This window comes from Oncorhynchus mykiss, chromosome 23, assembly GCF_013265735.2.
Source record: "Oncorhynchus mykiss isolate Arlee chromosome 23, USDA_OmykA_1.1, whole genome shotgun sequence".
NCBI classification, from domain to species: domain Eukaryota; kingdom Metazoa; phylum Chordata; class Actinopteri; order Salmoniformes; family Salmonidae; genus Oncorhynchus; species Oncorhynchus mykiss.
In genome coordinates, this window is record NC_048587.1 from 51,560,267 (window position 1) to 51,587,835 (window position 27,569).

General features: G+C 43.2%; 1 protein-coding gene across 1 annotated transcript in view; it reads left to right on the forward strand.

Moving 5' to 3' along the window:
• LOC110503029 (protein sidekick-2) overlaps positions 1-27,569 on the forward strand; it is a 396,532-nt gene that overhangs the window by 247,393 nt on the left and 121,570 nt on the right. The window contains exons 3-4 of the mRNA XM_036960765.1: positions 12,184-12,290; positions 23,440-23,587. Of these exons, the coding sequence (XP_036816660.1) occupies positions 12,184-12,290; positions 23,440-23,587 (255 nt within the window). The remainder of the gene's footprint in view (positions 1-12,183; positions 12,291-23,439; positions 23,588-27,569) is intronic.

The following is a 27,569-nucleotide window of genomic DNA, read 5'->3' on the forward strand; positions in this document are numbered from 1 at the left end:
ATCAGTTGTGTTGTGAGAAGATAGGGCTAACTTCTGTATATCCCCCTATTTTGTTAAAGACCAAGTCCATATTATGGCAAGAACAGCTCAAATAAGCAAAGAGAAATTACAGTCCATCATTACTTTAAGAGATGAAGGTCAGGTAATACAGAACATTTCAAGAACTTTGCAAGATACTTCGAGTGCAGTCGCAAAAACCATTAAGCGCTATGATGAAACTTGCTCTCACAAGTACCGCCACAGGAATGGAAGACCCAGAGTTACCTCTGCTCTAGAAGAAAAGTTAATTCAAGTTACCAGCCTTAGAAATTGCAGCCCAAATAAATGCTTCACAGAGTTCAAGTAACAGATACATCTCAACATCAACTGTTCAGAGGAGACTGTGTGAATCAGGCCTTCATGCACATATTGCTGCAAAGAAAACACTACATTGTGTTATGAGGAGCTAGCACGGCAGCGCGGCTGGGACGAGAGGCAGCCCCAAAAATGTATTGGGGGGGTAGCACACGGGGAGTGTGGCTAAGTCAGGTAGGAGACCTGAGCCAACTCCCTGTGCTTACCGTGGAGAGAGGTGGATCGGGCAGGCACCGTGTTATGCCGTGAGGCCCACGGTGTCCCCGGTGCGCAGGCATAGCCCGGTGCGTTACATAGCAGCGCCTCGTATCGGCCGGGCTAGAGTGGGCATCGAGCCATGTGCCATGAAGCCAGCTCAGCGCATCTGGTCTCCAGTGCGTCTCCTCGGGCCGGGGTACATGGCACCAGCCCTGCGCATGGTGTCCCCAGTTCGCCAGCACAGCCCAGTATGGGCTATTCCACCTCGCCGCACTGGCCTGGCTTCAGGGAGCATCCAGCCAGGTAGGGTTGTGCAGGCTCGGTGCTCGAGACCTCCAGTCCGACTTCACGGTCCTGTCTATCCGGTGCCTCCTCCACACATCAGTTCAGTTCAGTTCCTTTGGCTTTGATGCCTCATGACTGAGTATTGCTCTGTAAAAGTAAACTGTGCTGTGATCTGATAGTGGTGTCAGTGGGCTGACTGTGCATGTTCTGAGAGACTCTGGGTTGAGGTCAATAATAAAGTAGTCTACAGTACGACTGCCAAGAGATGAGCTGTAGGTGTACCTACCATAGGATTCCCCTCGAAGCCTACCATTGACTATGTATATGCCCAGTGTGTAACAGAGCTGCAAAAGTTGTGACCCGTTTTTGTTGGTTATGTTGTCATAGTTGTGCCTAGGGGGGCATATGGGGGAGGGAATGCTGTCACCTCCAGGTAGTACCTCCCCCTGTGTGCTGAGGGTGTCAGGTTCTTGTCCAGTTCTGGCATTTAGTTCTCAACAGACTAGTACATGTCCCTGTGCCTGGAAATTATTGATTTCCTGCTCCAGAATGGAGAAGCTGTCTTCATTAATTAATGGGGCTAGGCGTCCTGCTATTTTTCCACTGGCACAGTGGCGATTAAAACTTTTTGAAAATCATCCACTGATTTGTCATCTAAATGGTCCCAGCTATAACATGTAGTGCTGTTTTGTTAGATAAAATCCTTCTTTACATCCCAAAAAGTCTGTTTAGTTGGTGCCATCGATTTGAGTAATCCAATCGTTCAACATACAGAGAAAGGAATCCGAAAATCTACTGCTAAACTTTGTTTCAACAAGTCAAAATACGTTTCTATTGACTCCTCAGATACCCTAAAATGTAATCAAACTATAATATTTCTTACGGAAAGAAGTATGTTCGATAGGAAACCGATTTTCGCAGGTGCGTCGTGTCTTCATTTTGCGCCCAAACATGCATTTCTAAGACTGTGTCCTTCTACTAAAACTCCTATTTCTGTACTGTTCTGCTGTTCTGGACTGTTCTGCTGTGGGTGTCGAGACTTTGTTCAGGGTCTGTGGTGGGCTGTTCTGCTGGCTTCTCTGTGGGAGCGGCCAGCTCTCTAATGGGTTGTTCTCTGTCACACGTCACCTTTCTCACCTTCTACTCCAGCACTCTCACCTTCTCCTCTAGTGCTCTGTTCTTGTCCTGCTTCTGAGCCTTCTTCCGCTTCTGCTCTTTCTCCTGTTGAAGTTGTCTCACCACAGTCCAGAGTGCAGACATGTCTCTCTCCACCTCCAGCTCTCCGGGTCTGGTTGGGTGGGTGTTGTTGAGCTGGACTGTTGTCTGTGTCTGTGCTGACTGGAGTGTGTTCATCTGCTGTTCCAGATCCACTTGCCTTACCTACGGCTGGGTGAATGTATCCTTTATTTCAACGAGGGAGTAGTACTCTGTGCTGGGAGGTTGACCTTCCGCTTGGGGTTGCTTATCTGTGGGGTTGTTTAATGAAGAGGTCTGGTCTGACAGGCTCGGGGTGTGCTTATCTTTCTCAAGAGAGAGCTTTTCCTTCTCCGCTCCCTAATTGATTCTGTGAAAGTCCATCTGAAACGGTTTGGGAGTGCCCTGTACCAATACTGTTCCAGACTTGTACAGGTTGACATTGGCTGGCTCAAAGTCTTCGTTGTCTATTATTCTGAGTTTCCACCCATCGCTAACACATCCCTTCTTGACAGAGAGGTAGTTTATAAATACTGTATAGCACTGTGCCATCAAGGGGATGGTTTGTGTATAAGATTAAGTTGCTTACTTTTCCTTGTTTGTAAGTCAGCAAAAGGTGTCTCTGAATTGTCCATGAGGAGCTTATTTTTGTACCCCTTCAGTACCTTCTAATTTTCTACATCCAGGGGGTACTGTATTGTAATGAGGGAGGGGATTCAAAGGCCTCTGAATTTGGGGGGGGGGGGGGGGGGGGTTGAAGCTCTCCTGCCATTGTTGGGCTCAAGAGTTCTCACATCTCACTACACACTTTAGTGCTAATTGAAGTTGCAGCCGGATCTGTTCTGTCCTAGCAAGCTTGGAAACATTTGCATAGCATTCAGTCCTTATAAAGTAAAATGGATTATTGTAATTTATTTTTCTTCTTGGCTTTAAAAGTAGCTTCAGACTCAACACTAAGGTTTCTGTTGTGCTTATTTTGCTGTTCCAGAGCATTTGCTGTATAGTTCTTGGGAGTTAACAAAAAAACTGAGCAAACTAGAATGCTATTTGGCCCTAAACAAAGAGTACACCATTTTGATAAACTCCCATATCTATTAGGTGAAATACCACAGTGCGCCATCACAGCAGTAAGATTTGTGGCCTGTTGCCACAAGAAAATGACTACCTGTAAAGAACATATATGTTATGGCTTTATACCCCCCTGCTATATTATGGATATAGAGTTACCTGTCTAACAGAACATACAGGGTTTTCTTTAATGGAAACATCTCCAACATAATCCAGGTATAATCAAAAATTCCCCATGGCAGCTGTTTAGAACCCTTACATTTTTCAATCTTTACTAACGACATGCCACTTGCTTTGAATATGTCTTTGTATGCGGATGACTCAACACTATGCACGTCAGCTACTACAGCAACTGAAATGACTGCAACACTGAACAAAGAGCTGCAGTTAGTGTGAGAATGGGTAGCAAGATGGGTGTCAAGGAATAAGTTAGTCCTAAATATAAAAAAAAATGAAAAACATTGTATTTGGGAAAAAATCATTCACTAATCCTAAACCTCAATTAAACATTGTAATCAATAATGTGGAAATTGAGCAGGTTGAGGTGACAGGTTGAGGTGACAAAACTGATTAGAATAAACATGGATTGTAAACTGTCATGGTCAAAACATATTGATAGTCTATCCATAATATAGAGCTGCTCTGCCTTCTTGACAACACGATCAACAAGGCATTGTTCACTCGTGTGGTCAGGTGCCACACAGAGGGACTTACAATTACAATTGGCTCAGAACAAGGTAGCACAGCTGGTCCTTAAAGGTACATGTGGCGCGAACATTAATAATATGTATGTCAATCTCTCATGGCTCAAATTGGGGGAGAGATTTACTTCCATCACTACTTGTTTTAGTAATATTTTTTGACAAGCTGAATGCACCGAGCTGTCTGTTTAAACTACTAGCACACAGCTCAGACACCCAAGCATACCTCACAAGACATGCCACCAGAGGTCTCTTCACAATCCCAAACAGATTATGGGAGTTGCACCGTACTACAAAGAACCATGATTACATGGAAATCTATTTCACATCAGGCAACTGATGCAAGCAGTACAATCAGATTTAAAAAACAGATACAAGTACACCTTATGGAACAGCGGGCACTGTGATGCGACACACACTCAATGTGTTGTGAGATCTCTTGTGAAAGTATTGTAATGTTTTAAAAAATGTAGAACTTGATTACAAATTACGTCATAAAGGAAAACGTCCCTAGCGGGCGGAACAGATATGACAGCTTGTTACACAAAGGAAAAGGGCTGGGTTTGAGTGAAAGAGGGGGAAGACTGAGGGACACAGGGAGAAGCTGTGCTATCGTAAATACAGTATCTGATGCATTCTAAATTACCGCCCATTTGGAAAAGGAAAACGCAATAAATATTTAATCTGAGCTGCGCTTCGGTAGGTTGGTGGTAGATGGAAGGCCGTGTTGCCAAACCGAGTCCTTTGAAGAAAGTCTCTGGTTGTCAATTGGATACGTTGTAGTAACGTCGTTGGGTGATAGACGGGATACTCTGTCTGTTCCTTCGTAACCCTCGTTGCATCTGCTGTTGCTAACTCAATGGCTAGGAGGTATCACTTCTGTAGTGAATAAGAGTTCAAAGTTCATACCATTTGCAACCAAAGCTCACGCTGATGTTATTATCGGAACCATTCTGACATAGGACCGTCGTCCTACATCCTCACAACAGGAGGTTATATTGTCGTCAAGGGCTTAGGAAGGGAGAGGAGGGCGTGTTTGAAAAGTTTTATAGCCCATGTCCCTTCACAGGGGCGGAAACTAAAATCACATTTCCTCCCATCATGAATAATTTCATATTCAAACATTTAAATTGAACAACAATTCCATGTGAATCCGATAACTCTGATGTGTAGACTTTTCACTGTAGAGTTTGTCATCTTATCATTGATGAGAATGTCTCAGTTGACAACCAAACTGACATCATATTCATTAACTACCACCGCATATGTTCAATTGTTTGGATTACCAGAATATAGTTAATTTCCCCCCACCTACTGATGTTCTCAGAATCTCTATGTTAACCAAAGGTTTTGCAAATATAACCTCAGTAGGGTAGAGAGAGGAAAAAGGGGGGAAGAGGTATTTATGACTGTCATAAACCTATCCCCCAGGCCAACGTCATGACACTTGGCAACAGCTAATGGGGAGCCACAATAAATACAAATTCAGAACAAACACCATTGTAAATACAACCCATTTTTATGTTTATTTATTTTCCCTTTTTTTCAATTTTTTTTTATTTCACTTTAGTTTTTTATCAATTTCACTTGCTTTGGCGAATTCAACATATGTTTCCCATGCAGAGAGAGAGAGAACAAACAAACAAACTCTGGTTAAAGTCACCCTGAAGGTTTAGGCTCAAGACTAAGGAGTGAAATCTCCACAGGTGTCCTCAAGGTCAGACTGCGGAGCACAAGCACCACCTCACAGCTTTCTCACCTCCCTCCCCCTCTCTTTCTAAATCCCCTTGCATTGTTCCGGAGAATTCTCTGATTCAATCCTCTCCCTTACCAGTTACTCAAGTTAATGCTACTTCCGTAGCATGTTGCGCTACGTATATGCAAAACAGCCATTCTGTTTAATAGCGCTAGCTGCCAAAACACGTGTCTTAAACGAGAAGTGTCGCTAACGCCGCTAGCTTACCTCTAGCTTACTGTTAGCTCCTAATTAGTCCGATAACATTAATAGACACCAGAAGTAATTTAGTCCAGTTGCTCTGTGCTCCATGCTAACCCCTGCACTAATATGGTTTGATACCTCATTACGGACTGGTTGTTACAGCCCCCTCTGGCTCCTCCCTCCCATGATCCCCACATCACACTATCGACCCGGGCCCCTGTCAATCAAGGTTTCCTCCTCTCCCTCCCTCGTTCAATCCCTCCCTCCTCCTGGCCCTCTGTCGACCTCTCTTTAGTTTCTTACAGTACCTGCTCAGCCGTGCAATCTGAATGTCTCCCTGCTGCCTTTGCTACAGTAAATTATATAATAATGGGGTAACAGTGAATATGGAATAACTCAAATGCTGTTTCCTGACTAAGAATTGTATTAATTATTATTGAAAATATATCAAGAGGAGTGGAGTTGACAATGTTTCTCCTTATATTATTTTCAACCATATTAGAGGCGGAGGTCCAAGGTCCCTTTCCTCGTACCTGCTTCTCCATTGAATTGAGAATCAACCGTGGTGCATCCAAAAATGTAGAAAAACAGTTTTGAATGAAGCACAGAAACACAGTGGACACAGAAACACAGCAGTCAACAGGGTTATTCTATACTGTTCATTGACTACAGCTCAGCTTTCAACACCATAGTACCCTCCAAGCTCATCATCAAGCTGGATGCCCTGGTCCTCAACCCCACCTTGTGCAGTTAGGTCCTGACTTTTCTCACGGGCCGCCACCTGGTGGTGAAGGTAGGAAACAGCATCTCCACCTCGCTGACACTCAACACTGGGGCCCCTCAAGGGTACATGCTCCGCCCCCTCCTGTACTCCCTGTTCACCCATGACTGCGTGGCCATGCACACCTCCAACTCAATCATCAAGTTTGTAGATGACACAACAGTAGTGGGCTTGATTATCAACAACGATGAGACTCGGAGTGTGGTGTCAGGAAAACATCCTCTCACTCAACGTAAATAAAACAAAGGAGATGATCATGGACTTCAGGAAACAGCAGAGGGAGCAGTCCTCCACAACGAAGGGACAGTAGTGGAGAAAGTGGAAAGTTTAAGGTCCTAGGCATACACATCAACGACAAACTGAAATTGTCCACCCACACAGACAGTGTGGTGAAGTTGGCGCAACAACATCTCTTCAACATCAGGAAGCTGAAGAAATGTGTCTTGTCACCCGAAACCCTGACAAACTTTTCCAGATCCACAAATGAGAGCATCCTATCAGAATGTATCACTGCCTGGTACGGCAACTGCTTGTCCCTCAACCACAAGGCTCTCCAGAGGGTTTCGCGGTCTTCACAATGCATCACTGGGGGCAAACTTCTGCCTTCCATGACACCTATAGCACCCAATGTCACAGGAAGGCAAAAAAGATCATCAAAGACAACAACCACCTGAGACACTGACTGTTCACACTGCTACCATCCAGACCGCGAGGTCAGTACAGGTGAATAAAAGCTGGGACCGAGAGACTGAAGAACAGCTTCTACCTCAATGCCACCAGACTGCTAAACAGCAATCACTAACTCAGAGAGGCTGCTGTCTACATGGAGACCCAATCACTGGCCACTTTAACAAATGGATCACTAGTCACTTTAAACAATGCCACTTTAAATAATGCCACTTTAATAATGTTTCCATATCTTACATTGCTCATATCATATGTATATACTGTATTTTATACCATCTATTGCACTTTGCCTATGCCGCTCGCTTATCCATATATTTATATGTACATATTCTCATTCACACCTTTAGATTTGTGTGTATTAGGTAGTTGTTGGGGAATTGTTAGATTACATGTTAGATATTACTGCACTATCGGAACCAGAAGCACAAGCATTTCGCTACACTCACATTAACATCTGCTAACGATGTGTATGTGACAAATACAATTTGATTTGATGATTTGATTTGATGAGTGTGAAAAAAATGGTCATCTTCTCTATCCAGTTCCAGGCAGACCTTGGTCCCTTTCTTTCTCCAGATGATGTGTGTCTGGCTGGCGTGTTTGTCATCTTTCCCTATCTCCTCCTCCTCTCCCCTTTAGCTTGCTGTCTCTCTCTTTTTCCATTTCTTGCTTTCTCTCTCTCACACTCTCTCTCTATCTTGCGCTCTCTCTCTTGCTCTCTCTCTCTTTCTCGCTCTTCTTCTCTCCTTCTTATCCCCTCTGTCTGGGCAGATCTCTTTACCTTCCCCACTCTATTGTGTCTATTGATCTCCATCTGAGGTCAATAGCTTTTTAAAGCATCAAGATCGAAACTCCAAACTATCCTCCTCTATACTCCCTTGCGTTCCCTCCCTCCCCTAATCCCTCTCTGTCTCACTCCTCTTTTCTCCGCAGCATTGATCCGCAGGTTCAGGGAGTGCTTTCCCACTAGAGTAATTTGTAGCCCAAGGTCTCCAGGTTATGTTCCTTTATATCTAACTTTCGGATCGCAGACAGGAACCGCTAAGTATATAAATGGTTAACTGTAAAGAAAAAGGGGTTAATTTACTGGAGCTATTTACAGAGCCAGAGCTCAGATCATAACTTTAAGGTAATATAATCACTTTTAACTCAGTATTAACTGGATGTTACTAGATAGAAATTAAAAGTTATGACAAGTCATCAGGGCAGAACAAAATCGTTTTGAAGACTTAAAAAAACAATTAGGCCATGAGGCTGTTTTACATGCTTCTGAAGATGGGTCTGTTAGGTGCCTCTGAAATACCAGAGCTAAACAGACATTGTGAACAGCTCCCCTATTGTTGAGAATGTGTAACTTCAGCCTTGCACAGAGAAGAGATTTGCAGTCCCACAAGTACCCTGATTGTCGACATAAAAGTCCCTTTTTCCTGTTAGACCTTCTCAAACTAAGAGTTTGTGTGGGAAAATGAATATACCAGACACTACCTCACTGTAGGACAGAAAGTAGTGAAATATAATAGACCAAAGGAAAGAGATGTCCCTTTGGTGTAGTGGAGTCTGACCAAAGACCCAGGCATTGTGTTTCATTCCAGTGTCAAACACATCAAGGGATTTTGACCTTTTATTAATCATCACAGAGAGTCCAGATGGTGTCCCTGCTTTCTCTGCATTTCTCCTTTTATGGTCATTTCCTTGTGTGATATCCACCTTCTTTGGTAGCAGACATTTTACTCTCTGCAGCCAGACTCAGAGAGCATGACGACTTGCGAAGTGTTAGTGTCCTATCGTTACGTTGACATTATTACTCCATCCTGCTTATGGTATGGTATTGAATATGATGTGTTAGGCTGTCCCCACATGGGACGGAGTAGGTACTGCAGCTCCATGGGGCGTACATTGAACTCAAGGTCATAGGGAGGGTGTGGGTGGGCTGTTGACTGGTGGATGTGTACATAACACCTGCATTGCTGATGTTGCTGCTTTCATCTCTCTAGGGTCTGCTTCAGTAACACACTCTGGAATAGATCGGGAGAGCTGTAATTTGTATTTTCAAAATACTTTTCAATCCCATTTCTTTATAATGGTTCACAATTTTGTGGCCCCCTTTCACCCTACATTGATATCAGAAGTCTGATTGCACTATGGTGTGATAAGAGAGTGTGCTAAATGAACGAAATATACATGTAAAGTACCGGTTAAAAGTTGTAGAACGCATATTCATTCAAGGGTTTTTCTTTATTTTTACTATTTTCTACATTGTGGAACAATAGTTAAGACACCAAAACTATGAAATAATGCATATGAAATCACAAATCAAAATATATTTAATATTTGAAATTCTTCAAATAGCCACCCTTTGCCTTACTGACAGCTTTGCACACTCATGGCATTCTCTCAACCAGTTTCAGCTGGAATGCTTTTTCAGCATAATCTGAGAACTTGTTGGCTGCTTTTTCTTCACTCTGCGGTCGGACTCATCCCAAACCATCTCAATTTGGTTGAGGTCAGGGATTGTGGAGGCCAGGTCACCTGATGCAGCACTTCATCACTCTCCTTTTTGGTAAAATAGCCTTTACACAGCCTGGAGGTGTGTTGGGTCATTATTCTGTTGAAAAACAAATGATAGTCCCACTAAGCCCAAACCAGAAGGCTTGGCATATCGCTGCAGAATGCTGTGGTAGCCATGCTGGTTAAGTGTGCCTTGAATTCTAAATAAATCAGTGACACTGTCACCAGCAAACCACCCCCACCCCATAACACCTTCTCCTCCATGCTTTACGGTGGGAAATACACATGTGGAGATCATCTGTTCACCCACACCGCATTTCACAAAGACACAGCAGTTGGATCCAAAACTTTCCAATTCGGACTCCAGCCCAAAGGACACATTTCCACCGGTCTAACGTCCATTGCTCATGTTTCTTGGCCCAAACAAGTGTCTTCTTATTATGAGTGTCCTTTAGTAGTGGTTTATTTGCAGTAATTCCTGCATGAAGGCCTGAGTCATACAGTCTCCTCTGAATGGTTGATGTTGAGATGTGTCTGTTACTTGAACTCCGTGAAGCATTTATTTGGGCTGCAATTTCTGTGGCTGATAATGAACTTCTCCTCTAGAGCAGAGGTAACTCTGGGTCTTCTTTTCTGTGGCGGTCCTCATGAGAGCCAGTTTCATCATTACGCTTGATGGTTTTTGCGACTGCCCTTGAAGAAACTATCAAAGTTCTTGAAATGTTCTGTATTGACAGACCTTCATGTCTTAAAGTAATGATGAACTGTCATTTCTCTTTGCTTATTTGAGCTGTTCTTGCCATAATATGTACTTTGTCTTTTACCAAATAGGCTATCTTCTGTTTAACCCCCCCCCCCCCCCCCCACCTTCTCACAACACAACTGATTGGCTCAAACGCATTAAGAAGGAAAGACATTCCACAAATTAACTTTTAAGAAGACACACCTGCTATTGAAATGTATTCCATGTGACTACCTCATGAAGCTGGTTGAGAGAATGCCAAGAGTGTGCAAATCTGTCATCAAGGCAAAGGGTGACTAATTGAAGAAACTCAAATGTAAAATTGATTTTGATTTCTTGAACACTTTTTTGGTTGCTACATGATTCCATGTGTTATTTATTGGTTTTGCTGTCTTCACTATTGTTCTACAATTTAGAAAAAAATAAAAATAAATAAAAACATTTGAATGATTAGTTGTTCTCAAACTTTTGACCGGTAGTATATGACCGGTAGTGTATATGTGAAAATGAACAGTTGCAAAGCATGCTGAGTTTAGTTCTATTGAGCGCCACCTCTGAAACAAGGCCAATAATAATACCCAGTGTGCTTTGCAATTCATTTTGGTCAGTTAATGTTCATTTAGCAGCAGGGCCATGTTCAGACCTTTGTGAATAAAAAATGAAAAAATGCCAACCCCCTCCAAAAAATGTATGAATCCGCACTCACAGACTAGCTGAGCAATTATTAGAAGAAGAGGCGAAAGCAGACCAATCTGATGAGGAAAGTACTCAGCTCTTATAAACAATGACCAGCACATTTCCAGGCAACATAAAAGATCGTAAGAAATATTGTAGCCTACCTTGACTATATCCGACCTAACTCCATTTGTTCAACCCTATCAAGTTATCCCAGTGGTTTTAAAACTTTTTACTTTAGTTTTTTTAACCACCCTTTTTCTCCACAATTACGTTCTTGTCTGATCGCTGCAGCTCCCCAACGGGCTCGGGAGAGGCAAAGCTCGAGTCATGCACATGCGAACATGCACCCACAATTGCTGAGCAAATGTAGCCTTTCGTTACAGCCATAAAGAGTGATGAGTTTTCAAAACTAAAAATAGGCAACAGAAATAAACTGCGGGGGGTGACACTGTCATGTGGGTGTATTGTTTTTACCCCAATCATGTGGGGGTATTGTAGGCACTCCAATCATGTGGGGGTATTGTAGGTACTCCAGTCATGTGGGGGTATTGTAGGTACTCCAGTCATATGGGGGTATTGTAGGTACTCCAGTCATGTGGGGGTATTGTAGATACTCCAGTCATGTGGGGGTATTGTGGGTACTCTAGTCATGTGGGGGTATTGTAGGTACTCCAGTCATGTGGGGGTATTGTAGGTACTCCAGGCATGTGGAAGTATTCTAGGTACTCCTGTAATGGGGGGATATTGTCATTGATACAGTACATTCATGTTGGGGTATTGTACGTACTCCTGTCATGGGGGGGTATTGTAGGTACGTACTCCTGTCATGGGGGGGTATTGTAGGTACTCCAGTCATGTGGGGTATTTAAGTTACTCCAGTCATGTGGGGGTATTGTGTGTTTAGACAAATAATGTTGCTTAAAGCTTACTTCATTTTGATTAATGTATGTATTGTGCGTGTTTCAACAATCTAATGTGTGTGTATCGTATGTGATCCAGATATCTAACATGTGTGTGTGAATGTGTGTAATATGTGTGTGTTTTGCAGGTACTTGATTCCCTCCCTGGACCGTTCCCATGCTGGCTTTTACCAATGTATCATCAGAAACCGTGTTGGAGCCTTACTGCAGAGGAGGACTGAAGTGCAGGTTGCATGTAAGTTGCTGTGACTGTGTGTGGCAGTCAATTCAGGAAGTCAACTAAATTGACAACTTAATAATCATTTACTTTTCTATATTCTGAAAAGTAGAATATAATATTTTAAAGTTTGAAAATGTTTTATTCAAATCACTTCCTGAATTGGCATGTTTTTGTGTGTGTGTGCGTGCAAGTGTGTGGGTCTGTGTGCGTTCATGCAAGTGTGTGTGTGTGTGTGTGTGCACGCTCGTGAAACCAACTGGATTTTGTGTGTGAGTATCCCCATGATGATACTCTGCCTGTTGAGTAAGCAGTGTTACAGAGTATCCAGAGAGGTTCCCTTTGCTAGGCGCTGTTGAAGAGTGTGCCAGCTCCATCTGGGGAGAAAATATCTACCTGCATCTCATTTACTGAGCCTATGTCCCCCCGGACAGCTGTTCCACTCAACCCTCTCATTAGATGGATTATGTTGTGCTGTGGTTTTTATATGACTGCCACTTATTTTATTCCCTTATTTGACAACATCTGTTAATCTCCGGTTGAACCGCAAAGTTTTTAAATGAATGAAAACAATTGTTAATCTAGTACTCCCCTCCCTAGTACTCTGTAGTATTACCATCCCGAGTACTCCCTAGTACTCTCATCCCTAGTACTCCCTAGTACTCTCCTCCATAGTACTCCCTGGTACTATCCTCCCTAGACTCCCCTGCCTAGTACTCCCTAGTACTGGAGGAATTCAGTTGTACAACTGACTAGGTATCCCCCTTTCCCTTTTTTCCCTTACTCTCATCCCTAGTACTCCCTAGTACTCTCCTCCCGAGTACTCCCCTAACCCAGTACTCCCAAGTACTATCCTCCCTAGTGCTCCCTAGCACTCTCCTCCCTAGTACTCCCCTAACCTAGTACTCCCTAGTATTCTCCTCCTTATTACTCCCGAGTAATATCCTCCCTAGTGCTATCTAGTACTCTCCTCACTAGTGACGCCTAGTACTTCCCTCCCTAGTACTCTATTCCCTAGTACTCTCCTCCATATTATTCTCTCATGCTTTCCTCCCTAGTACTCCCTAGTATCTCCTCCCTCATAATTCCTTGTACTCTCCTCCCTGGTACTCTCCTCCCTAGTACTCTCTAGTACTGTCTTCCCTAGTCATCTCCTCCCTAGTACTCTCTGCCATAGTACCCCCCTCTCCGGTACTCCCTGGTACTATCCTCCCTAGTACTCCCCTCTCATGTACTCCCCTCCCTAGTACTCTCATCCCTAGTACTCCCCTCCATAGTACTCCCTAGTACTATCCTCCCTAGACTCCCCTGCCTAGTACTCCCTAGTACTGGAGGAGTTCAGTTGTACAACTGACTAGGTATCTTTTTCCCTTTTTCCCCTTACTCTCATCCCTAGTACTCCCAAGTACTATACTCCCCAGTACTCCCAAGTACTATCCTCCCTAGTACTCCCTCGTACTCTCCTCCCTAGTACTCCCCTAACCTAGTATTCCCTAGTATTCTCCTCCTTAGTACTCCCCTCCGTATTACTCCCGAGTAATCTCCTCCCTAGTGCTATATAGTACTCTAGTACTAGGTAACCCCTAGTACTTCCCACCCCAGTACTCTATTCCCTAGTACTCCCCTCCATATCACGCTCTAGTACCCTCCTCCCTAGTACTCCCTAGTAATCTCCTCCCTCATAATTCCTAGTACCCTCCTCCCTGGTAACTCTTTTCCCTAGTACTCCCTAGCACTGTCTTCCCTAGTTATCTCCTCCCCAGTACTCCCTCCCATGTACTCCCCTCCCTAGTACTCTCCTCCCTAGTTCTCCCCTCCCTAGTACTCCCCGCCCTAGTACTCCCTAATAATCTCCGCCCTACTTCTCCCCTCCATAGTACTCCCTAGAAGTATTCCCAACCCTAGTACTACACTCCATAGTACTCCCTAGTACCCTCCTCTCTAGTAATCAAATCAAATCAAATTTTATTTGTCACATACACATGGTTAGCAGATGTTAATGCGAGTGTAGCGAAATGCTTGTGCTTCTAGTTCCGACAATGCAGTAATAACCAACAAGTAATATAACTAACAATTCCAAAACTACTGTCTTGTACACAGTGAAAGGGAATAAATAATATGTACATAGGGATATATGAATGAGTGATGGTACAGAGCAGCATAGGCAAGATACAGTAGATGGTATCGAGTACAGTATATACATATGAGATGAGTATGTAAACAAAGTGGCATAGTTAAAGTGGCTAGTGATACATGTATTACATAAGGATACAGTCGATGGTATAGAGTACAGTATATACGTATGCATATGAGATGAATAATATAGGGTAAGTAACATTATATAAGGTAGCATTGTTTAAAGTGGCTAGTGATATATTTACATCATTTCCCATCAATTCCCATTATTAAATTGGCTGGAGTTGAGTCAGTGTCAGTGTGTTGGCAGCAGCCACTCAATGTTAGTGGTGGCTGTTTAACAGTCTGATGGCCTTGAGATAGAAGCTGTTTTTCAGTCTCTCGGTCCCAGCTTTGATGCACCTGTACTGACCTCGCCTTCTGGATGATAGCGGGGTGAACAGGCAGTGGCTCGGGTGGTTGATGTCCTTGATTATCTTTATGGCCTTCCTGTGACATCGGGTGGTGTAGGTGTCCTGGAGGGCAGGTAGTTTGCCCCCGGTGATGCGTTGTGCAGACTACGTGATGCGTAGTACTCCCTTCTCTAGTCCTCCCTCATTAGTACTCCCTAATACTCCCCTCCCTAGTATTCCCTAGATCTCTCCTCCCTAAGACTCTCCTCGCTGGTACTCCCCTCCCTAGTACTCCCTAGTACTCTCCTCCCTTGTGGCCTTCCCTTGTACTTCCTCACTAGTATCCCCATCCATAGTACTCCCCTCTCTAGTACTCCCCTCCCAAGTAATATTCTCCCTAGTACTCCTCAATACCCCCCTTCCTAATACTCCCCTCCCTAGTATTCCCTAGTACGCTCCTCCCTAGTACTCTCCTCCCTAGTACTCCTCTCCCTGGTAATATCCTCCCTAGTATTCCCTAGTACTCCCTTCCCTAGTACTCCCCTCCATAGTACTCCCTAGTAATTCCCTTCCCTTTGTACTCTCCTCTCTATTACTGCCCTCCCTAGTACTCTCCCCCCAGTACTCCCTAGTTCTCTCCTCTATAGTAATCTTGAGTACTCTCCTCCCTAGTACCCTCCTCCCTAGTACTGTCCTCACAAGTTCTCCTCCATTGTTATCCCCTCCCAAGTATGCCCTAGTTCTCTCCTCCCTTGTACCCCAGTGCCTCATACTCCCACACTAGTATTTCCATCCCTAGTACTCCATAGTACCCTCCTCCCTTGTACTCCCTAGTACTCCCCTCCCTTTTACTCCCTGGAACTCTCCTTCCTCGTACTCCCCTCCCTAGTACTCCCTGGTGCTCTCTTCACTTGTGCCCCATTCCCCAGTACTCGCTCACTAGTACTCCCCTCCTTAGTACTCCATTTTGGTTCCCTTCCCTTAGTACTCTTCCCTCCAGTACTTCCCTCACTAGAACTCTCTATTACTCCCCTCCCTAGTACTTTCCTACCTAGTTATCCCTAGTACTCTCATCCCAAGTACTCCAGAGTACTCCCTTCCCTAGTACTCCCTAGTAAGCCCTCCCTAGTACTCCCCTCCCTGGTAATTTCCTCTCTAGTATTGCCCTTTTCGCGTACTGCCATCTGTGGTACTCCCGTGTACTCCCCTCCCCAGTACTCCTCTCAATAGTACTCCCTAGTACTCCCTAGTTGAGAAGCCTTTTTGTCCTAGACTTGGCCCTCCGGTACCGCTTGCCATGCGGTAGTAGAGAGAACAGTCTATGACTGGGGTGGCTGGGGTCTTTGACAATATTTAGGGCCTTCCTCTGACACCGCCTGGTGTAGAGGTCCTGGATGGCAGGCAGCTTAGCCCCAGTGATGTACTGGGCGGTACACACTACCCTCTGTAGTGCCTTGCAGTAAGAGGCCGAGCAATTGCCGTACCAGGCAGTGATGCAACCGGTCAGGATGCTCTCGTAGTTGCACCTGTAGAACCTTTTGAGGATCTCAGGACCCATGCCAAATCCTTTTAGTTTCCTGAGGGGGAATAGGTTTTGTCGCGCCCTCATCACGACTGTCTTGGTGTGTTTGGACCATGTTAGTTCGTTGTTGATGTGGACACCAAGAAACTTGAAGCTCTCAACCTGCTCGACTACAGCCCCGTTGATGAGAATGGGGATGTGCCCGGTCCTCCTTTTCCTGTAGTCCACAGTCATCTCCTTAGTCTTGGTTACATTGAGGGATAGGTTGTTATCCTGGCACCACACGGCCAGGTCTCTGACCTCCTCCATATAGGCTCATCATTGTCGGTGATCAGGCCTACCACTGCTGTGTCGTCGGCAAACGTAATGATGGTGTTGGAGTCGTTCCTGGCCATGCAGTCATGTGTGAACAGGGAGTAGAGGAGGGGACTGAGTATGCACTCCTGAGGGGTCCCAGGTGTTGGGGATCAGCGTGGCAGATGTGTTGTTACCTACCCTTACTACCTGGGGGCAGCCTGTCAGGAAGTCCAGGATTCAGTTGCAGAGGGAGGTGTTTAGCCCCTGGGTCTTTAGCTTAGTGATGAGCTTTGAGGGCACTTTGCTGTTGAATGCTGAGCAGTATTCAATGAATATGATCTTACATAGGTGTTCCATCTGTCCTGATGGTAAAGGGCTGTGTTGAGTGCAATATAGGATGCATCATCTGTGGATCTGTTGTGGGCGGTATTCAAATTGGAGTGGGTCTAGGGTTTCCTAGATAATGGTGTTGATGTGAGCCACGACCAGCCTTTCAAAGTACTTTATGGCTACAGACGTGAGTGCTACGGGTTGGTAGTGATTTTGGCAGCTTCCCTTCATGTTCATGGCCTCTAGGAAGAGGGAACGCAACACCCTGCTACAACTCAACTCCCCGTGGAGTGTAAGATGAATGGGACTGTAGGTGCTGGTAAGGATGACAAAGGCAGAGAATTTAACGTTTACAGGGAATTTATTCCTTCACACAGTAATTTTGAGAAAAAGGGGCTGGACGAAACCAAAGCAAAGAAAGTTAAAGTTAAAGCACCCCCTCTCCTACCTTACCTGCCTACCCACTACTTACCTAACTAGCACCACCTGGTGAGCTAACCAAAATACAAGCGGTGGTCATCCCAGGTCTTACCTAGTGTGCATAGACAGTAAATACTACGGGTTATGTATGCCCACAGGCCTCTTGCCTAAGCACTCCCTAGGTGCCTTCCCCTCCCCCCCTGGGAACAAATGAAAAATAATAATACAAACGTAAGTAAACAATTTCAATAATCAAAACACTGCGTCCTATTTGCACACACATACCTCAGATCAGCGGCTTCAAAATACTTAACAAAAACCTCTCTGAGCAACAACCAACACAGGACATAACCATGTGCTCTCTCTCTGAGCAACAACCAACACAGGACATAACCATGTGCTCTCTCTCTGAGCAACAACCAACACAGGACCTAACCATGTGCTCTCTCTCTGAGCAACAACCAACACAGGACATAACCATGTGCTCTCTCTCTGAGCAACAACCAACACAGGACATAACCATGTGCTCTCTCTCTGAGCAACAACCAACACAGGACATAACCATGTGCTCTCTCTCTGAGCAACAACCAACACAGGACATAACCATTTGCTGTCTCTCAGCAACAACCAACATACCTCATAACTACTAATAAGCTCTCCCTAACAAAGGAACACTGGATTTTCTAGCTGGAGAAGGAATCTGTAATGGGATACAGCTGTATCCTCTGACGAGAGGGCGGGTTCAGCTCCAAATAGCAAAGGGGCTGACCAATCAGCTGCTTGAGGGATTCCAGGAAGCCATTTCCTGAAACATATACAAACAAACCCACAAAACAGAAACTGGGGAACGTAACAGTCCCAGTCTCAAATCTCTGGAAAACTGAAACAGTTTTCCCTCAAGTATTTCCCCGTATTTAGCGCCATCCATCATATCTTCAATTCTGACCAGTTTCCCAGTCCCTGCCGATGAAAAATATCCCCACAACATGATTCTGCCACCACCTTGCTTCACTGTAGGGATGATGTTCAGGGGTGATGAGAGGTGTTGGGTTTGCGCCAGACATAGCGTTTTCCTTGACGGCCAAAAAGCTACATTTTTGTCTCATCTGACCAGAGTACCTTCCATATTTTTGGTGAGTCTCACACATGCCTTTTGGCGAACACCAAACATGTGTGCTTATTTTTTTCTGGCCACTCTTTCGTAAAGGCAAGAGGTGGACTTTATTGAATTAATTATGTGACTTCAGAAGGTAATTTGTTGCACCAGATCTTATTTAGGGGCACCACTTTTTTGTTTTTGTATTTTTTAGAATTTTTTTGAAACAAGTAATTTTTTTAATTTGCCTTCACCAATTTTGACTACATTCTGTATGTCCATTACATGAAATGCAAATAAAAATCTGTTTAAATTACATGTTGCAGTGCATCAAAATAGGAAAAACGCCAAGGGGGGTGAATACTTTTGCAAGGCAATGTACATTTTTAATGTCCCGTTGGCAGGATATTCGTGATCGTAATTAGCCTTTTTCGTTGTCCAATGATTGTATGTTGGCTAATAGGACTGATGGTAGAGGCATATTTCCACTCGCCATTGAATCCTTACAAGGCACCCCGACCTACATCCCTCTGTCTCTCTCTCCTGCGAATAAGGGGGATTTTAGCCTTGTCAGGTGTCTGAAGTAAATCCTTTGCGTCCGACTCGTTATAGAAAAAATCTTCGTCCAGTATGAGGTGAGTAATCGCTGTCCTGATATCTAGAAGCTATTTTCGGTCATAAGACACGGTGGCAGAAACATTTTGTACAAAATAAGTTACAAACAATGCGAAAAATCACACACAATAGCACAATTGGTTAGAAGACCGTAAAACGGCAGCCATCTCCTACGCCGCAATTATTCTAATGTTAAGTCACTTCACGACAATTCTATTTGAAAGAAAAAGCTAGAGAGCTGGCCACCATCTACCACTACATTCAGGGTCTATTACATCTCTATAGTTCAATGTCTAAAGGCTTATGCATGTATCAATAGTATTATTTCTAAAATGTGTGGTAACTTTATATACTGTTTGATGTATTATTCACATGGGGTTAGAAAGATTCTATTTTTAGGTTCTTAACCTCTACTTGGTAGGGAAACTGACAGAAACGTACCTTTTTGAGTCCCCAGCTCTGTGTCTTTCATGACTTGTAGCTCAACTAGGCCTACAGCATCAGTGACAGCCACTGCTCAAGCATATAGTCTCATTTGAACAACCTTGTGGACTGTAAAGAGTCTAATCTACTAAAATAATCTACTATTCTTTACCAATCCTTTATTTAGTTTGAGGTGACAATGACTGCGTTTATACAGGCAGACACATTTTTTCACTAACTATTCTTTTGACCAATCAGATGAGCTCTTTTGCCAATAATTGGAGAAATATCATAATTGGGTAGCCTGTGTAGAAGGCAGTTAATGTTAGTTGACGACATTGCTATGTTCAGCTTGGAGGTAGCAAAGCTACATTGTGAAGTTGTACAGTTTTTACTGCATCTTCTCCTAAGGATGTTAGAACATTGATTTATTACCGATACAATGTTTGACTTTAAAATGCACCAAAACAAATATGATTATGTACAATAAAGAAAGTCTGAGAAAGACAAGAAGACTGCATTATAATGTGAAATATACAGTAAGTAATATGAACATGACAGTCACAGTAAATCAGTTATATTGTTGCCATAGCGCCATGAAGCAGCCTACATTAAGACCCCCCACCCCTCCATTTGCCTTCAGAACAGCCTCAATTTGACGTGGAATGAACTTTATAATGTGAGCGGACCAAGTAATTGGGCGTCACTCTAAAGCGGGAAGGTGGAATAAACGAGTCAGGAGTAAGTTTTCTTGATTGAACACAGTTCTCTATTGAGGGCATTGGGTCAACACAAACACTCCAACATAATCAATGAAAATCTTCCAAGGAAAAACATACATCTTCTTCTCCAGATGAAACAGGAACACAATAGGATTATCTTTAAACTACAACAAAAAGTCACGGGATTGTCACCGTCTTAGTGGTTCTTCCTGGATAGCTCCTCTCTCTCGGTGGCCATCTTCCAGAGATAGTTTTCCCCCCCCTCTCTGCTGGTTTCATTCTCTCTCTTATAGGGGAAGGAGAGTATGTCATTAGTACCGTCAGCTGTGCTTAATTGCCTCTGGTTACCTTGTCTCCCATGCCTTGTTGGGCTACTATCCATGAGCCCAGCCTGCCCTCTGGTGGTCCTTCCACAATAAGGTGTCGAAAGTGTTCGACAGGGATGCTGGCCTATGTTGACTACAAAGCTTCCGACAGTTGTGTCAAGTTGCCTGGATGTCCTTTGGTTGGTGGACCATTCTTGATACACACGGGTAACTGTTGAGCGTGAAATACCCAGCAGAGTTGCAGTTCTTGACACACACTGGTGAGCCTGACACCTACTACCATACCCTGTTCAAAGGCACTTAAATATGTTGTCTTACCCATTCACGGTCTGAATGGCACACATACACAATCCATGTCTCAATTGTCTCTAGGCTTAAAAATAATTATTTAATTAACCTGGCTCCTCCCCTTCATCTATTTGATTTGAAGTGGATTTAGCAAGTGACATCAATTAGGGATCATGGCTTTCACCTGGATTCACCTGGTTAGTCTATGTCATGGAAAGAGTAGGTGTTCATAATGTGTTGTACACTCAGTGTATCTATTTAATTTGTTTAGAGTTTTTTACATGAAAACAATTCAGTGATGGTTTTTGAGTTCAAATATATTGTAGTCTTGACTCATGGAGTTGCTGGACTCAGTTTGTGTTGCTTCAAATGATGCAGCAACACAGCACTGTTTTTTCTTCCATGTGCCCTTGTTCCCTGGGTGTGAACCCACATATTGACTCTCTAGGTACATGAACAGCCACTTATAGTCAGTGGTCTAAGGTCACTAAGGTCACTGCATCTCAGTGCTAGAAGCATCACTACAGACCCTGGTTCGATTCCAGGCTGTATCACAACTGGCCATGATTGTGAGTCCCATAGGCCCGCACGCAATTGGTCCACCATCGTCCGGGTTAGGGTCTGGCCGGGATAGGACGTCATTGTAAATAAGAATTTGTCTTAACCATTGTGTAGTCTTAAAATTAGGTGTGCTCCCCTTCTCCTAAGGGTAGAAAATGACCCGCCTTCACTAAACCCCTAAAATAAAGCAGTTTAATTGAATTTTAGACCCCAAATGTATTTTGCATGAAGAAACAACTAGTCATTCATCACAAACTTTGTGAATATTTGGGTTTTCCCTCTTCACAATGCAGAAAGACTGCATTTAATCAGTGGACACCACTCATTTTTTTTACAACACACCTGTCATAATTGTTTTCTTTACTAAAGTAGAGATGTATTATTATTATTATTATTATTTGTATTATTGCTAAAGGTACTGCATAGGTGTAAACATAATTTTTTTAGCAAGAGATAGCACTTGTATGGCCTAAGAAAGTAGCAGAAATGTGCAGAAAGTAGTTTTGAATGCATTTTAATGAAGGGAAACAATAACAGTCTTGAACTGTTTTGGCAACATAGTGACATATTCTTATATACTGTACAATGAGGAATTCAACTACAAAATACTAGTCCTCTTCCATTTTTTGAAGAATTGCCCCCAGCCACAAGGTGTATAAATAACAACAATAAATAATAATAAGTAAATAAGATAATAGATACGAAACAAAAATATAAAGAACAAAGATCAATCATCTTTAATTATAACATGTAGGACAGTATGGAAGTGTGTGTGCATGGACTTGGCAGATGTATTTCTGACATGTGCAGCACATGGTATTTGTTTTACAGTCCTTCTTTGGGGGACAGAATTGGCATCTCCTCCTCTTGCTGCCCCAGCTGCAGCCTCAGGTGGATCAGGACAAGATTCAGCCCCCTGAACAGCTTTCACAAGTGCTGCAGAGGCTGCTGTGCGGGGGAGACGCTTTCTTTTTTGAATAGTGCCTTTCTTAGCTGCTCCAGGAACACCCTCCTCTTGTTCCGCTTATCAGGCATCCAGGTAGAGTTGATCTTGTTCCATATCATGAAGGCATTGTATGAGGACACATCAATGGCGTTATGGAAGATGACCAGGGTCCAGCGGGCAGTCATCCTCCTGCAGCTGTAAGTTCCAATCTCCTTGTCCAGGTTGTCCACACCTCCTTTGTTGTGGTTGTAGTCCAGGAAGATGGCTGGCTTCCTGTCCTCACGATCACTGATCTCAGGTGTTTTGTGCAGTGACCACATTCCTGTTCCTCTTTGGGAGGTAAGAAACTAGAGTGGTGGTGGGGGTGAAGGCAAACTTTGATGAGAAGGTCTCTCTCCCCCTTGTTGTGATGAGCGCAGGGGTGAGCTATGGCTTGTTATTTATAACTGTGCCAAGCATGGTGATCTTCCTCTTCAGGAGATGCTGGCTGAGTTCAATCAGTAGAACACATGATCTCAATTTATCATTATTGTGTGTGTGTGTGTGTGTGTGTGTCTTTGTGGTTTTTGTGGTGTGTAAATTATTTTATAACTGCTGCATTAAAGATGACCTTAAGACTATCTTTGTACCCTGGTGATGTACAGCTTTCATGGAAATATTAACAAAGTTGATGTTTCACTTTTTCTAATGTTGGGGTCACAAATTGAAAAAAAATGTCATTTAGGGGGTTTTGTCTGCTGTTAAACATAGTGGTGGGTCATTTTTACCCATAAGACAACACAAGGGTTAATTGACTTGCCTAGTTAAATAAAGAAAAAAAAAATATTAAAAAAATATATTTGTTAGTGGTGTTGTGACAGATTTATCTGAGTCAATCCATGTTCTCCCGGCGTTCCCTCAGTGAGTCACTACATCTACAGTCCCACTGCCTCAGTATGTGACAACCAATCACAGGCTGTGTAAAACCAACTCAGTCCACAAAACAGATGTTGAAAAAAACAAAGGAAACAAAGGATCAAGTTTGAGAGAGAATATTCTCCCAACGACTAACTAAACATTTATTTTTCTTTCTTTCTCTTCTTTCTTCATTTAGTTATGGGCGGTTTTGAGGAGGGTGAGCGTGCCCAGTCGGTCTCTCAGGGAGAGGGGGCAGTGGTTCCCGCTCCACGCATCAGGAGCTTTCCCCAGCCGCAGGTCACATGGTTCAGAGACGGACGCAAGATACCGCCCAGCAGCCGCATGTAAGATGCATGATGATGATGATGTCTCTTATGCAGCTATCTCTCTCTCTCCCACTCTCTCTCTTCTTCTCTCTCCAACTCTCTCTCTTCTTCTCTCTCCCACTCTCTCTTCTTCTCTCTCTCTCTCTCTCTCTCTCTCTCTCTCTCTCTCTCTCTCTCTCTCTTCTTCTCTCTCCCACTCTCTCTCTTCTTCCCTCTCCCATCTTACCTCAAGATGCTGTCTATTTGATAAACAATAGCTATGTTGTCTATTATGTGTTAGTGTGAATGGGTTGTTCATTCTATTGTATTTCATATCAGCTGGCTCCATCTGTGTGTTTTATGTGTCTAAGGTGCCGTAAGGTTGTTAGTGCCTGTGTCTGAGAGTGACATGGAGGACAGAGAGATGAAGAGAAAGGGAGAGAGAGACAGAGCGTGATAGATTGCATGTTCTGTCTGTTTGTAACTATGTCTCCATCACTTGAAAGAGGTCTCGGCCTCAGTGAAATGTACTCCCAGGGCCTCTCCTCTACTCTCCATTTATTCTGCCCTCTAATGGAGGCGAGGCAGCGAGGGAGACTTGTTTACCAGTTTAGAGAGAGGCCTAGTACTGTCAGACTACATTGGGGCTAGATAGGGACTTCTGAGAGGGGGGGTAGGAGTGTGGGGCTCTGAGTGCCTGGTGGAGCCACTGAAAGCCTCAAATGGGATTCTTGTCTTGGCATTCTACCTCTTAAACTAAAAAAGGGGACAAATAGAGAGGTGCTTTTGGAAAGAGGTCTCTCTGGCTCTCTCACTGGCTCGGCAGCCCCGAGTGGGAGACTGGGAGCAGTGCTTATTTACAGTGAAAGGATTGGCCCCAGACATACAGTACCAGTCAAAACATTGTAGAATAATAGTTAAGACATAGTTAAGACATCAAAATGATCAACTAACAAATATAGAATAATGTACCAAGCAAAAAAGTTTTAAACAAATCAAAATATATTTTATATTCTTCAAAGTAGGCACACTTTTCCTTGATCAACAGCTTTGCACACTCTTGGCATTCTCTCAACCAGCTTCATGATTTTCAATTAACAGGTGTGCCTTGTTAAAAGTACATTTCTAGAATGTATTTCCTTCTAATTAATGCGTTTGACCCAATCACTTGTGTTATGACAAGGTAGGGGGGTATACAGAAGATAGTCCTATTTGGTAAAAGACCAAGTCCATATTATGGCAAGAACAACTCAAATAAGATAAGAGAAATGACAGTCCATCAATACTTTAAGAAATTAAGGTCAGTCAATTTGGAGAATTTAAGAAATGTGAAGGTTTCTTCAAGTGCAGTCTCAAAAACCATCAACTGCTTTGATGAAACTGGTTCTCATGAGGACCGACACAGGAAAGCAAGACCCAGAGTTACCTCTGCCGCTGTGGATAAGTTCATTAGAGTTAACTGCAACTCAGAAATTGCAGCCCAAATGAATGCTGTTCAGAGCATATCAATAATAAGAAGAGATTTAATATGGTCACACTGAAAGGAGGTTAGCAAGTACAGCTCAGTTTCCACCTACAGTTGAAGTCGGAAGTTTACATACACTTAAGTTGGAGTCATTAAAACTTGTTTTTCAACCAAACCACACATTTCTTGTAAACAAACTATTGTTTTGGCAAGTAGGTTAGGACATATATTTTGTGCATGACACAAGTAATTTTTCCAACAATTGTTTACAGACCAAATATTTCACTGATAATTCACTGTATCACAATTCCAGTGGGTCAGAAGTTTACATACACTGAGTTGACTGTGCCTTTAAACAGCTTGGAAAATTCCAGAAAATGATGTCATGGCTTTAGAAGCTTCTGATAGGCTGATTGACAGAATTTGATTCAATTGGAGGTGTACCTGTGGATGGCCTACCTTCAAATTCAATGCCTCTTTGCTTTACATCATGGGAAAATCAAAATAAATAAGCCAAGACCTCAGAAAAAAAATGTAGCCCTACACAAGTCTGGTTCATCCTTGGGAGCAATTTCCAAATGCCTGAAGGTACCACTTTCATCTGTACAAACAATAGTACGCAAGTATAAACACCATGGGACCATGCAGCTGTGATACCACTCAGGAAGGAGACACGCTCTGTCACTACAGATGAACATACTTTGGTGCGAAAAGTGCAAATCAATCCCAGAACAACAGCAAAGGACCTTGTGAAGATGCTGGAGGAAACAGGTACAAAGTATCTATATCCACAGTAAAACAAGTCCTATATCGACATAACCTGAAAGGCTGCTCAGCAGGGAAGAAGCCACTGCTCCAAAACCACCATAAAATAAGCCAGACAACTGTTTGCAACTGCACAAAGATCAGACTTTTTGGAGAAATATCTTCTGGTCTAATGAAACAAAAATAGAACTGTTTGGCCATAATGACCATCGTTATGTTTGGAGGAAAAAGGGGGAGGCTTGAATGCCATCCCAACTGTGAAGCACGGGAGTGGCAGCATCATGTTGTGGGGGTGCTTTGCTGCAGGAGGGGCTGGTGCACTTCACCAAAAATAGATAGCATCATGAGGTAGGAACATTTTGTGGATATATTGAAGCAACATCTCAAGACATCAGTTATTGCTTGGTCGCAAATGGGTCTTCCAAATGGACAATGACCCCAAGCACATGTCTAACGTTGTGGCAAAATGGCTTAAGGACAACAAAGTCAAGTGGAGTGGCCATCACAAAGCCCTGACCTCAATCCTATAGGAAATGTGTGGGCAGAACTTAAAAAGCGTGTGCAAGCAAGAAGGCCTACAAACCTGACTTAATTACACCAGCTCTGTCAGGAGGAATGGGCCAAAATTCATCCAATTTATTGTGGGAAGCTTGTGGTAGGCTACCCGAAACGTTTGACCCAAGTTAAACTATTTAAAGGCAATGCTTCCAAATACTAATTGAGTGTTTGTAAACGTCTGACTCACTGGGAATGTGATGAAAGAAATTACAGCTGAAATAAATTGTTCTCTTTACTATTATTCTGACATTTCACATTCTTAAAATAAAGTGGTAATCCTAACTGACCTAAGACAGGGAATTTTTACTATGAGTAAATGTCAGGAATTGTGAAACACCTTAGCCAAATACATTTAAACTCAGTTTATGTAAACTTCCTACTTCAATCTACTTCAACTCTTTCAATAGCAAGGCTATGTTCACGGAGTCTGTAAATTGTCAAGGATTTTTGTCATTTTGGGTCAGTCACAGTGGTCAGGTATTCTATTTTTTGGTTAATTCTTTCCAGTGTATCAAATAGTTATCTTTTACCTTTCACATGATTTGGTTGGGTCTAATTGTGTTGCTGACCTGGCGCTATTGTAGGGTCTGTTTGTGAACAGAGCCCCAGAAACAGGTGGCTTAGGGGACTCTTCTCCAGGTTCATCTCTCTGTAGGTTAGAGCTTTCCTTTTACGTGGTTGTAGATTGTTTAACAGCTATTTTCTGGATTTTGATAACTAGTGTGTATACTCCTAATTCTGACTCGTGCATTGTTTTGGGTTTTAAGTTGCATACAAAGTATGTTTTTAAAGAATTCTGCATGAAGAGTCTCAATTGGGTATTTGTCCCATTTTGTGAATTATTTGTTGGTGAGTTGATCTCAGACCTTACCACCATATAGGGCAATGGGTTCCGTAACTGTTAAGTTTTTTTTACAGATCCTAATTGGGATGTCAATTGTTATCTTCACTTGGGTAGGGGGCACTATTTTCACTTAAGGATGAAAAGTGTGCCCAAAGTAAACTGCCTGCTACTCAGGCCCAGAAGCTAGGACATGCATATAATTGGTAGATTTGGATAGAATGTCTGTGTATAACAGAACTGATTTGGCAGGTGAAAACCTGAGAAAAATCCATCCAGGAAGTGGGATTTTTTTATGTTTGTAGTTTTCTTTTGAATGCCATTACAGTATCCATTGACTTAGGACTCAAATTACACTTCCTATTGCTTCCACTAGTTGTCAACAGTCTTTA